General features: G+C 40.9%; 1 protein-coding gene across 1 annotated transcript in view; it reads right to left on the bottom strand.

The window, feature by feature from the left end:
* The window catches only part of LOC119482014 (phospholipid-transporting ATPase ABCA1-like), a 191,122-nt gene that overhangs the window by 63,112 nt on the left and 113,547 nt on the right, over window positions 1-14,463 (bottom strand). Inside the window, exons 32-34 of the mRNA XM_037759373.1 lie at window positions 12,781-12,908; window positions 7,180-7,278; window positions 6,556-6,745 (exon numbers count right to left, since the gene is read on the bottom strand). Coding sequence (XP_037615301.1) covers window positions 6,556-6,745; window positions 7,180-7,278; window positions 12,781-12,908 — 417 coding nt within the window. The remainder of the gene's footprint in view (window positions 1-6,555; window positions 6,746-7,179; window positions 7,279-12,780; window positions 12,909-14,463) is intronic.

Here is a 14,463-nt window from a genome sequence, read left to right on the forward strand (position 1 = left end):
TGTGTGATACCTGGGCCTGCATCTCTTGTTCATTGCCTGGGAACAGCATCAGAGTGCTTGGCATTCTGCACATGACAACAGCTCTCCACAACACAGTGGTAGCTTGATAGCTGGGGAAGCAAACAGGGGTGAGGGAAATGTAAACTAAGGCGTAATCAAATCTGTTGAATGAGTTGGCGTACTCGAGCAGCCGAGAGATAACAGGCCGCGCTGTGTTCATATTAATCTTGGCGCTGTACCTCTAAGGTAAAAATTCCAGTTTTATCTAGTGTGCACAAAGAAAAGCAATCTCTGAGAAAGCGTAATTTTCTGTAATTAACATGTTAAGGTGACACTTGCCCTCTGACTTTAAGTTTTGCAAGTGATGATCAGGTTAATTGGGTCTGTTCATGCAAAGCGATACGTTTCTGTATGTGTGAAGTTGTTACTACTATTTAACTCATTATACCGTGATGTGTTTGTAGTGGAAGTGACAGGTGGCTGGTTGTGTAATTGTTTGTATGCGCGTCGTCACGTGTATTTCAGGAGCTGCTCTTCAGCTCAGTGCATTTTATTGTGATTATGTCCACTATGATCACATCACAACAACCATTTTAACTGAGCCAAACAATACCATTAGATAATAGCTGAGAGTGGTGTGGGAAGCACTAGCAGGGTTAGTAACCACAACAAAAAAGCTGCTCCTGCTATCCTGTCCCAGATCATGAGCGATTGAGTTGCACACGATCCACGCCCCGATGACAGATTTTCATCCGGACCCCTTCTGTTCACAACAAAAGGGAAAGCGCTGCCTCATCCACCACTTACCTCACCTCGCAATTCAATGACCTTTCTGCTTTTGTTTTCCAGCATCTCTTGCCTTCTGCTGCGAGGACGGCTCTGGACAGGTAGTTTTACACTAAAATGGATCTGCGGGTGTTTGGGAGTCAAAGTGACAAATCAACGGGACCTAGTAGAGAAAGGATGTGTCAGCCTGTTGTGTTCGCTGGGTTGAGTATTTGCTGGAGGGATTTGGAGCTGATCTGCTGTTAAGTTGGATTTGCCAACAGCTGTTGTTGGGAGAAAAAAAACCTGCCCTCAGATAGAAAGTTTACAGATTCGTTACGGTTTCAACGAATAAATGATAACATGAAATAGCAATAATATGTCAGACCTGTGTCAAATTTGTGTTAACGCATTAACATGACTTGCGATTTTTAGGTTGAGGTAGAGTGAGGATACTGGCATATGAAACTAGAAAACCTGAGGAATTATTTGGAAGGAGGCTAAATAACACTCCAAACTTATGCAAAATTTTGGCGAGGAAAAACTGTCATGGCCATTTTCAAAGGAGTCCCTTGACCTGTGACCTCAAGATATGTGAATGAAAATGGGTTCTATGGGTACCCACGAGTCTCCCCTTTACAGACATGACCACTTTATGACGATCACATGCAGTCTTGGGCAAGTCATAGTCAAGTCAGCACACTGACACACTGACAGCTGTTGTTGCCTGTTGGGCTGCAGTTTGCCATGTTATGATTTGAGCATATTCTTTATACTAAATGCACCTGTGAGGGTTTCTGGACAATATTTGTCATTGTTTTGTGTTGTTAATTGATTTCCAATAATACATATATACATAAATTTACATGAAGCAAGCAGATTTGTTCACTCCCATGTTGATAAGAGTATTAAACACATGACAAATCTCCCTTAAAGGTACACTTTGAACAGATAATCACGACTAACAATCGACAATCGTGTGATTAATCGGGATTAAATATTTTAATCAATTGACAGCCCTAAGCAGTTTTTTTTTCTTCCCCAAACCAACAATCTAGATAAACAACTAGATAGTAGATAATGGTGTTTGTATTTTCCCATGCAGAACTTCTTTTTTTCCCACACAAATGGTCAACCAATGGCCACCTTCAATACCCTGATAGATGAGGCCATGGAGAGTAATTTGCAAGCGAGCTGTAGTTAGGCCACTCTCCAAATGATAAAGACATCAATCGTAATTCGGCGAACGTGGCAGCTTTATCAATTCCTCTGCACGCATGACGGCCTATTCATCTATGAAGGTTAAATATCACCAGTGAACGAGAGTCAATACCTCGGAATTGATAACGGGCTTAACTGTTGCCTGCCATTTCCATGGAAACAATGATTCCGCACTACCTCCCGTGGCGATGTGTCCATGTTTTTCCTCTCTCGTCTTTTCTGTGGTTTCTCAAGGGCATATTCGGAGGATGGGCAGGATGAAAAGATAAAAAAGAAAACAAGCGCAAGGCTGGTACACTTGATGTGATTTATTCAGCAGTGGGAGCTTTCAGGTCAAAGGGAATACATCCTCACAATGTGCTCGGTTTCTGTGGGTGGTCTCTGCTTTGGCTTCGCATTCATTTATGGCCCCCCCTGCACTGGACCGCAGTCTACAGGTAAGCGAAGCAGCAATGATGTTAAGTGCATATGATCCCATGCACATGGACATACATACTGATGTCAAATTCATATATTCATATCTGTCACACTATTGATCCGACCTCACAAGTAACAGCTCTCTCAGGCCCTGATCAGACGGAGCGAGTTTTGCACTTTGCTGCATCTTTTTATTTTATATGTTGCTAGGAAACCACTAAATGAGTACTAATGTCACCTTGTTACAAACCATGAACTGTACGCGACCCAAATAGTTAATAGTACAGTTTTAAATAAATGAAAACGACTTAGCCGAAATCTAAAGTACCGCACTAATTTGCCTCCCGCTGTTTTCTGTTCGGCTCATGGTAACTACGATTGGTAAAGTCATAAAGCTCCAGGGATCCACGATGAGGAAGAAAGCTAATGACGTCTTTCCGCTTTTTCCGCTCTGAGTTGAATTTTTTTTCAACTCCTGTCCCAGATCATGAGAGATTAAGATTCAGAGTGCTCCTGTAAAAACGCAAGATGCACAGAGTGGATAAATGTGAGGTGCTTAGCGACGCAAAAGCAGCGCGCAAAATGCTTCAATCACATTAAAAACAATTACAAAAAGCCGCCCTAGGCTGCTCAAATACACTCTGTGTGATCGGGGCCTCAATGTGCAAAAGTAATACTCTCTTCAGACTCCATACTGTATATTTGAGCATGACAGCAACACTCTATATGCTTCTATCCCATGACCTTATGCACTACACTACATTTCAAACTGTAAACTAAGGATTATGACCCACTGGTGGATCGCAGTTAACAGCAGGGAGGCGAAGAAAGTTGGAGAGGCGTGGAGGGTTATAGTATACAGTTACACACTAGACCAGACTAATACGCTGGGGTCTTCTCACTCATATTGAAAAAAAAGGTCTACGATCAACCATTTCACCTCATGATCACACTGTATTACTGTATGTTTCTACCATATGAACTCACACACTACCCCGGTGGTGTAAATCTTTCAAGATTTTAGACGATGAAATAAAAACGCTGCACAGCTTGCCGGCTTGCTGTGTTACAAAGACTGACCCCTGCCAAATAAATAAAGTGTTTCATTATGCAAAAAGGTGGTGATGAACAGAGAAATGTGACGGTTAACAGCATGTGTGTTGCATACGAATGCTTTCCTCTCCTCACTTGCTATATTCTTCCTCTTGCAGCAGCTTCTATATTTAAATTTCCTTTATTGCACAGCGGGGGACGACTGGTAATAACGTTGTTGCATGATAATAACTCAATGTCCTCAAGGTTGTTTCCGTGCAAAAACGAGAGTCCATTTAATATCCTTTTACAGGATCTGCATTGGATGTTGTAAATAAAGGAGAAATGATGCAAGTGAATGTAACATGATGTAGGCAAGAATTGGCCTTTGGAAATGGTCTTTTTATTGAGGCTAAGTGTACTAAAAGTGCCAGCTACATATAAAATGACACAATAAAGCAGGAATCCAGTAAAGTAGCAAAATAGCAGCAATTCATAAAATAAATGAAAGAACGAGTGAGGTTGTTTTAAATGGAAAAGCAGGTGGAAGAGGAGGAAGAGAGCAAAATGAAATAAAGAGTTAGAAAGAAAGACCTTGATGGCCTAGAAAGATACAAAGATACAAGCAGCGCCTGAACAAATGGGGGACTCCTTGACAGCGCTGTCATAAGCTAGGGCCGAACATCAGGGGAAAGAAAAGGTTACACAAAGGGCACCTCTCTTGTTTGACTGTCTCAACAATCATCCTAGAACATGATACCTGGACAGTTGCTCCTTTAAAGTGGCTCTGGATGGCCTTGTCACAGGAAGGAGCACACAGCGAGACTCGCACGAGTTCAACGAGGCATTACAGATCTGTGGAGGGTGTGAAATGGCACATTACATAGCACAGGGTATTGTATAGGGGAGGTATAGGGGGCTGGAAGGAAAATAAAGGAGTGGCAGATGAGCCCGGAGGTTTCAAACTGTGTCATTTCATGTCCCGCTTGTTGGAAGTCGTTGACTTTGCAGAGTCGCTTTCTTTTTAATGGATGTCTCATTTGTCCTTCGTAGATGACATCTTCCAAGTACGTCAAATATTGAGGGGGGGTGGGGGGAGGATGACATGGTAATTATGAGACAAAATCATTTTAGATATATCTGTATGTGACTGTGAGTGTTTTCTTAACTGGGCCAGAATATCTCTTTTTAACACACTTCCCTTAAGAGCTGAGGCTGAATCTTTGCTTCATAACCGCTTTGCAAATTGAACTTACAATGACTGTTATAACTTAACTTATATCATAGACATAAAAGAGCTGACACTTTTAAAAACTTGTGAGGCATTTTCAACCACAGTGAAGCATGACTTTACAACTGTCTATTTGGTCATTAATTTGTTATATATTGCTATTGTGAAACTATAAATAAAACTATATTAACTCAAAAGGCATGCTGTATTTTAATTTGAATTATTATGCTGAATTAAAAGGGATTAAAGTAACACTCTCACCCTGGAAAGTCAAAACCACTACATTTAAGATACTGGATCATGTGGGAAATATATATCCATATTACTATAATACATATAAATAGTATACATAATAAAGAGTTAGTTAATTTAGCACCTTTAAGTATGACAATCTGTTAGGATTTTCAAACTGTTGCAAAATATCAGTTTGTCTGTCATGATACTGCATGTGAACAGCGATCTAACCTGCACCATGATTGTGCATTATCACAGGACCACCTATTCTCACGTATGCCAACAACATCAGCTGCAGAACCAATCGGCAGAGACCACTATTCTGTATGAAAATGAAGCTGAAAGTTCAAAACTGTGAACTATTTATCTTGCAAATACAATGCTGTTTTGCAGCTGACTCTCATGTAGACACCAGAACTCCCCCCCGCTCCTTTCCTTCCATCATCTGGGGTAAACTCCCACAAACAAATTCTCAACCATCATAAGACTCCAAGAGGAAGAAAATATTGGCAGATTTCGTCGGGGTTAGACATTCAGAATTCAAATCTCTTAAAATGCAGGCACATGCCACCAAGCCTGAGTAAACAGACAGAGCCATCTCTAATAAAATGACATTGGAGTGGAGGTGGCAGCTTCTCCTTCTACTCTCTCTCTCTCTCAAGCTTAGATTTCTCATTATCATTGGGAGACAGCAGTGCAAACCATTTAGCTCCAAATGAGCTTCTTTCTCTCCTTCTTTCTCTCTGCATCGTGATTGGTTCAGTCAGCAGGTGGTGGCTGGCAGGCAGGGATGCGGGGTCTCTAACTTGCCCATCGATCTCGGCCTGCATCAAGTCTCTTCGGGTCAGACCGTGCAGCACTCGCCCTAGCTGCATTTGGCCGTGTATATATTGTTCAAGTAATGGCCTATAAAGGATTGGTATTGACTTGTGGAGGATGAGACATGCGGACCTCCCAGGACTTGTGATGGAAGCAGAAAAGGTGAGGTCCTTTGCGAGGTTTATACTGGCAGTGCATGCAGTACAATGTCCTTAAAGATGCTACAAGGTGAAAGGTTGGCATATACCTGAAAGGGTAAAACACACTATGGATATATCTTAACTGAATTTTTTAGCAGGTATGGGGAACATGCCGAATCACTGGCAATGGCCAATTCAGTGGATTTTCAGTGGAATCAATTTTGGCCCTACTTTCATGCATGCACGCTAGCTCAGAAAAGGGAGGCAGCACAAAAGGCTGATTTACATTTTGCAATGCAATGCAAATTCCTTGTTAGTAAGTACCTTTACATTTTCAAATCAAAATGATGCTGACTGGGACTTTCAGGCCGCAAGCCAAAAGCTCCCATGATAAGCATTTTTTATTGTACCGTTGTGTCATTGATTTATTTTTATTTTTTACACTTAGACCATTCCACTTCTCTTGCTGCAGTATATCCCACTGTGGCACACATACAGAGTCCACAGGAAGCCAGGAGCAGTGCCCCTGGTTCAGGTGGGGTTTAACTGTCTTGCTTAACGGACCTCAGACGGAGACAAACACACTGGCTGCTGCAGGGCATCAAATCTATGACCTTAAAGTCACATAATGGTGGCTCCAACTACCACACCAACTTCTCTCCCAAAGGCACAAGCTATAGCGTATAAGAGACTAACCTGAGGTGGAGGGAGCCCCCCTGCACCAGGCGGACAGTCCGGTAACATGATCGTCCGCTTCGGCGTGCTGCACCGACAGGAGGGGGAGGGGTTAGACATGCTCCAGTTCCCGTTGAGGAAGATGTCAGTGACGGACTGATCCACGGATGGAGTGAACCAATCGGAGCCACTGGTAGAACATGGCAACTTCCTAAGAGAAAACAATGGAGGGAATATGAGCGTTTAACTGGTAATAATGCCAACCACATCTGCTCAATACACAATATGCTTTCTTATCTTAACCACACCTAATACTGTAATTCTATTTCATTTTTAAGTTTAAAAAGGTATTCATTATTCAACTTATTATGATCAGGATGATCTGGAGAGCGTGCAAAAAGCTAATTATTTATTGATCAAGTGGGTTTTCCAAAATCATGCAGAGCGGTCCTTTCCAATGATCTGTGTTACTTGGCTTTTTTTTTACAGCTTGTTCCATTTCTGCAGCTGGATTTATTGATGGAGGCAGAGACACATGCTCTGACAAGCATTTATGTGACCAGTAGCCACACATATACAGCTTGCGAAGCTTCACACTTTGTAAGTACCATTTGGCATGAATGCATTGTGCGTGTAAACACTTACGGTATTGGGTCTCCGTCCATGCAGCGAGTCCCGAAGCCAGGCTTGTTCACCAAGGTCTCCACCACCCTTGACACCTCTGCATTACCTGGCATATCATTGCTGTAAACATCGGGAACACAATTCAAACGTTTCAGTGTGCAATAAGGTTTTCAATGTCATCGCTCACAGCAGTTCCACGTCACTTAAATCCATGAGCGTCCGCCAATCTGACACAATGTCAATAAAACAGACTAAAAGTATAATTTGGGTCTTAGGTTCTGACATAAGCACAGACGTAAAACAAAAAGCCCCTTTTGCTGGAGCCATGAAACTGGAATAAGAATAACTTTACAGGCTGAAATGTGAAGAGACACTAGGTGCTGTAGCATTGATTGGTTCAAGGACAGCTTGATGAGGACAACCGCAAGCCTGATTTTAACTGGAATTACCCTTCTAGACATTCAAAATGGAAATACTAATCATGGTCTCGGTGGTCATGACCAATCGCATAAGATCTATCATTCCATTGGAGGATAGAGTACCATCACAGAGTCTATCTTAAACAGCTGAATCGATTTACAGAATGAACTTTGCTGCCTTCAAATCAAAATGCATGATATTTGCAACCAAACATTTTTAAGGTGCCATGTAAGGATAAAAGCTTCACCTCAAAAAGAGAAGACTGCCAACAGTCAATAAAAGCTGAGTTTACAGAAAGGTGATGCAGGGTACAGTAAGCTGAGTCTCACTCTGCACCTCTATTGTGGGTTTTACTTTTGTCATATTGGACAGAAAGGATTATTTGAGATTACAGGCCCTGAAATATCGAGCCAGAGGAATAATTGCAGGTAAAGTTCCCATCCAGACACTTCTAAAGTATGTAAAAACACTCTGCTGTGATTAATAATTGGTTACCATGGTTTTCCCAAGTAAAAAGTAAACTAGAATTACGTCTGTCTATGTCTGTCCAAAATGTCAGTATTTATCCTGTTAGACTTTTGTGTGAAATTGTCAGAATTAGCATTTGAATTCTTGAGTTATGGACAAAAACGTGTTTTGTGAGGTCACAGTGACCTTGACCTTTGACCACCAAGATCTAATCAGTTCATTCTTGAGAAGATGTTTGTGCCAGAGGTAATGAAATTCCCTCCGGGCATTCATGGGGATATCGCATTTATGAGAATGGGACAGATGTGAGGTCATAGTGACCTTGACATTTGACCAGCAAATTCTAATCTGGAGCTTTCACCTGTGCGGAGGCAAAAAAAAAAAAGAGGCTAGAAGTACATCAACTCTTTCTCCCTCATTGAGAAATTCTGGATCTGGCCTCGACCCGCCCACCACCAGTGTGCATCGAGATGGCTGCACGGAGCTCCTCGACCGGCACACAATCTGCAGCGGTAGTTTCAGCCTCTGGTCTACTTTATCCTTTAGAGGAAACGTTGCAGAGATTCAGCCATACATGTTTGACTCAGATGTGGAGTCTGTTGTGTGCCAAAATTGTCGACTAGCAGATGTATCAGTAATGTAAGTGTTATTAGCAGCTTTAATTTGTTCATGTTGTTTGTTAGCGTGTAACTAGCAGTGGCTGACACAGCGTTAGTGGTTGTGAAACATACAATAATATCTAGTGGAATTTTTTGGTAGATCGTAGAATGAAGCTCCGAGGTCCGGTTTATATCCAAAAAAATTCACACTGTATCGTGTTTGCAGCCAAAATTTTCACTATGCTAATGCAAACTCCGTCTCTCTGTACTGACAAGTCCCTGTCGATATGCGTCGGCATTTGCGTATTAGACAGCGATTGGCTTTTCAAATTTGTGATGTGCCAAATCTAGCTTGCCCGGGGTCAGTGCAGAGACATCTCCCCCTTCGGTAGAGGAATGTAAAAACACCTCTCTAGTGACAAACTTTGCACAGACACAAGTCAGTATAGTCAAGGTCAGACATTTTAGGGGACATACATATAAAGAAAAAAAACAGTTTTAGTGGAGGAGATCTTGTACGTGATAAGTAATACTTACATCTTGTCTAAACATATGACTCGGCCATCATGTTTGGGCCAAAACACACCATTAGTTAGGGGTTTTCCAAGTCTTCTAATCTGTTTTCCATCACAATTGGTTAGGATTTTACCCATTTTATAATCTGTCTCCCATCACAATTGATTAAGATTTTACAATTCATCTAATCTGTCTTCCACATTGGCAAAGGACCAGGAGTTAAGACGGTCATTAATCTCGAATGTATCTTGACATCGAAGAAGGCCTGAAAGGAAATGAGACAAGTACACCGGGGAATCCGTTGTGGTGCATTCCAAGTAAATACTCGATAGCAATGCTGCATGCAACCTGGGGCTAGCTTAATCAAGAGTGAGGGAGAAATCATTGAGTTTACCAGCTCGTTTCTTGGGGCCAAGAGTCAAAACACTAATTCCCAAAGCACCATTGACCCTACAGTGATTGTAAAGTTTTCCCTATAGTTTGAGCCCAGCTCTGTTCTGACGTGTGTGCAAGCACGTATCGACGCGAGCCTGTTCAAGATTCTGTGTACAGTATAGGCTCTTCACAGCCTTTCATTATTATCTGAGTGTCCTGTGCATATCTACGGCCCGTGTCTCAGTTAAACAATCTTCCCATTCCAATTTCATTCTCATTACTAACCACACACACTCTGCCCTTTATCTTAAAGGTACCGTGGGAGTTAAAACACAGCGTTTCATAAAGACCATCCTGATGGCTTTCTGCCAACGGTGGCCACAGCCCAGCCAACCATTTGGATTAATACAGTGTTCATTGTCTCATTTAGAGGCGTCTCCATGAAGGTCATACGGCCATTTCCTCGGCCACCGGCGAGCGCAATTGAAGTGGCCCGATTGTAAAAATGGATTATGTGCAGCCATCTGTTGTACAATTAACAATGGCTGGGTTACCACGTTATTTGAGATAATAAAACTATTGGACAGATCCAAAATGAAGACTTGTGCATATACACAGAAACAGTGGAACTAATGAATAGTTCATCTAGTCAAACATCATAGAAGTAAGAACTGAGACAATATTAGAAGAAAGTCAAATGAAGGCTACATTATATTACAGGAATAACCCCTTTGGAGAATAAACCAAAGAGTGTGCTTGAGGGTAAATATTACTTTCCATAATTCGGATATCTCATTCCGATTTCTAAAACTAAAATTGAACTATCCAAAACCTAGAAATACATAGGGTAACTAATCCACATTATTGTCACAGTTAGACATTAGTGAGCCAGGTTCAAAGCCACCTTCAACTTCTAAATTAGATCAATCATTATCTTCAATCACTAAAATGGATCATTGGCATTCATGATGTATATATTGCTGCAATGCTCCTCTGAATGAACTGTTCACATGAAAAGGCGCACAACTTTTTAATCACACTGTCATCATCAGGCAGGATGGTTTAAAGGCACTTAAGAGAAAAGACAATATTTACTAATTTGCCAGGGGGAATGTCAAAGAAATTAAGAACACTCCAGTTTTATAATGTATCATACAAAGAACCGCTCCCAGGAATTCCCAAGAAAACCGAATGTGCAGTTCAAGTTTCGCCACAAGAGACTATCTGACAAAGTAGGAAAAGCAGGCTCTGAAATCCCATGAATGAACCCGTGCTTGTGAGCCAGGAATTTATTCCCACTTGTCACAAGCTCCATTGTGTTGACATAAAGAAGAGAACGTACACGGAGATATATTATCACAGTATCATGTAAAGGTCTTGTGAAAATGCCCAGTACAATGAAATTATATTGTATGCTGTATGTCTTCTAAGGTGTTGCTAAAAAAAAAAGAAAGAAAGGTAGTATCTAGGTAGGTTGCTAGGGTGGCACTGGTTGGTAGCAGTTCTTTTCTGTTTTTTTGGTAGTACATGGCTGTTGTACAACTAGCAGCCTTATCTCCTGGGCTTGTGGGTGGTGATTTGATAAAACAAACAAAGGACTTTTCCCCAGGAGATCACTGTTCGTGTTGCCAATTTCTGATGACAATAACTCCATTTACACCATGCAGTCATCCTAGAGGAAGTAATAATAGTGGTAGAAGTAGTAACGAAATAGACTGGGTTTGACTGTTTCAGCACCATGGAGAGAGAAAGAGACTAGTTTGAAAGTTTTAGCACCTTGAACAGTGAAACAGAAATGCATTAAATGTTTCAGTTGCATTTTTAGCCAAAAAAAAGCACAACAATGCACTTTTAGACTTCTTGAAAAACAAATTTTAAAAGAACAAAAAGTAAAGTTTCTTCAATGCAATTAAATTCCAAGTGTTATAAACCATTTCAATGTTGTAGCTTCAAAAGAGAAAAAAACAAGTCATGTTTTTGTGAATGGATCACTGCCAAAGGTAATATAGCGCCAGGGTCCTCAATGAGCTGCATGTTGATATGTGAAGGCAAAACTGTGAGAAGTGAAAGAAGTAGCATAAAAATAAATATGCCAGATAGTAGTAGTGTGAGTCGCGGGGCAAGCACACTGCCAGTTATCAATGTAGTAGACTGATATTGTGTGGATATAACCAAATACATTTATTAAATATTCAAGAATTGTTATGCCTCGACAATTCTACTGTAAAACTAAGCATTAACCCCCCCCCCGCATGTTAAAGGCAAAGAAAAAGTGTATAAAAAGTGTAGCATCCACGTGCTAAGATAAATAAATAAATCAGTTTCGGGTTACATTTGATTGTGTCTTGGCGTCTTCAAAGTGAATTTCTACAAAGTGCTGCCAGGGGAAATGAAACACCTGCAGGGTGGATAAGCAACAACAGCTTCATGTCAAAAGAACAGAGTATGAATACAGTGTCAAGATTAGTTTGATGGTTTGGACAGATGCTGTAACGAGCGACGCATATTAGAATCCAACTTTTACAGCACTTTTGTTGTTATATAGAAGGGTGAATCATGGTGCATCCAAACTGAGCTAACTGGGTGACTATGGAGAGATTTTTAGCGATAAATATATATGACATACAAACATATGTTTCTTTCTTAGGTGTTCATTATTAAGTGCTAAACATCATAAGGCTAGATTCTGTGTCCTCATCCTCTGCAATAACTCCAGTTTGTATTCAGTGGGTGTTGAAGTCCGCCAAGGCCGTGACTTGTCACCGCGTATGTGTCTTCTCAATGACAGAACAGCGAGCTGCCACCGAGGAGGGGACAGTGTCCAGATTGATGACCTCAGCAGTGCAAAAATCTCTTGGCGATCAAACAGCATGGAGCAGCACTGTGACATCTTTTTCCTTTGATTTTCTGTCGTCGAGGCTAAAGTTTCTGAAAGCCTATTGCTCATCTACCCGTGCTGCTATAACTAACCATTATTCACACACTCCCTGCCTCTGATAACAGTAAACAGAATTTGCTTGCAGATTCTTCCCCTGGAAAAATCTTGTTTCTTCTGGGTAATTATATTATTGTGTGTAATACATCATTCAGCAAGTGGTGCAGTGGTTATTAAACTTAAAAAAGAAAAGTATTGAAAATGGTTGTTAATATTCAAAACTAAATTAAAATCTGGGCTAAACGGGGTTAAAATGCCATAATAACTAATAAAACAATTAATTCTATGCTATATTTATAATGTGGTTACCTGTAAAAGGTGGTTTGAGGCAGATCATACATCCAGGGTTGCAGCTCCAGACTCGGATATTCAGCGAATGGTGGCACGATGAGCGAGAAGATCAGAGACAGGCACACAAACACAGCAGGCAAGACCACCTAGGAGGATGGTGACAAAGTCAAAGTCTGCTTAAGACATTTATCCTGCTACATCTGAACTCCTTTGAAGTAAAATGGTACAGACATCATTAAATATGCAAGAAATTTCAATAAAATAGTGTATTTTTCAGAGATGTAAATGCCAAACAGGTTCATTTCAACGCTGTACACCTATACCAAATTAATAAAACAGTAGCACTGATTAAAAAAATAACAGAAAGCAACAAACAAAATTGACTGGGCGTACTCTCTGCCACTAGTGCTATAATGATTACTGGAGGAATTTGAGTTAATCCTTAAGATGCTCTACCTGAAAGCTTCTTTTAACCACTTTAGCCCTGGGAGCCTCAAAACGGCTAAAATAAAATACCCAAAATGAATCAGGAATAGCTCCTCAACCATAACGCTTATATGCATAAATCTGGTCTCCCCTGAAAGGTAAGAAGCTAAAGAATAGGAATTAATTATAAGTAAACTAAACTATATTACAATGGAGATCACAAAGGAAATGCAATAAAGGAAAAATATGATTTTCGTTTAGTAAAAAATCTAAATTTCAAAGGCAAAATCCCCATTGATCATGGAGCTATTGTACAGTGTACAAGTCCAGCAGTATATATATATGTCAATTTAAATGGATTAATGTGTCGTGTTCATTTTATGACCTTTGTAATTACGTTACAAGATAGAATGACACGATTCCGAGTGATAGAATTATAGGTTGTCTCCTTAAACAAAAACTGTCTGCATGTGTAATACAGATGTTTATGTATGTATGCACGACAGCACAAGATCCAATGCGAAATCCATTTCATCACTCCCCTCCCCGAGCCCCCTCACCGTCATTACGTGCTACAAAATGACTGATGCAATCAACAATAACGCGGGGGCCACTGCAATAATGTTGTGCGCATTAATATGCTCCTCACCGACTTGTTTGGGCTCTTCTGCACGCTTTATGAGTTTGATTAAACACTTCCAACGCCGCCGCCATCATCTGGCCACTCAGATATAATTAGTTTCTCACCATTCTCTTGTCTTTTGTGTTTTTTTAAAAACCAGACGCTGCCACGCTTCCCCTATCCGACCCAACACCCCCCTCCCTCATCCCCCTCCCCATCCAATCCTCTTTTCTCCATCATGTAATTCTCTTTTCACTTCATTGTTAGAGCTGACAAAAAGGTCAGTGGGAAAAATGCAAGCTATCTTTAATGTTTAATCACTTGTAGGTTGGGGCGCGCTCGGCAGCAGGGGGAGGTTTGCGTACACTTGATTAATTGCAGGGCATGCAATTTGCCAGGCCAATTCAAGATGCTACAATTGAAAATCCTAAATTTACTGCATGGAGCTATGGCCGTGGAAATGTGCTTGGAAGAAAGATAAAGAGCAGCAATGAGACTGAAAAGCTTAATGGCAGGCCGCAAAAGAAAGAACCATTCTTTTTTCCTGTTGCTCTCTCTGTCTTTCTCTCTCAACAGTAATTGCAGGTGACAGCTGGTACGTCTGCCGTTGAGAGAGATCGTCAAAAAAAAAAACAGGGAGAAGTCATTATGCT

Source organism: Sebastes umbrosus, chromosome 22 (genome assembly GCF_015220745.1).
Source record: "Sebastes umbrosus isolate fSebUmb1 chromosome 22, fSebUmb1.pri, whole genome shotgun sequence".
Classification (NCBI taxonomy): Eukaryota; Metazoa; Chordata; class Actinopteri; order Perciformes; family Sebastidae; genus Sebastes; species Sebastes umbrosus.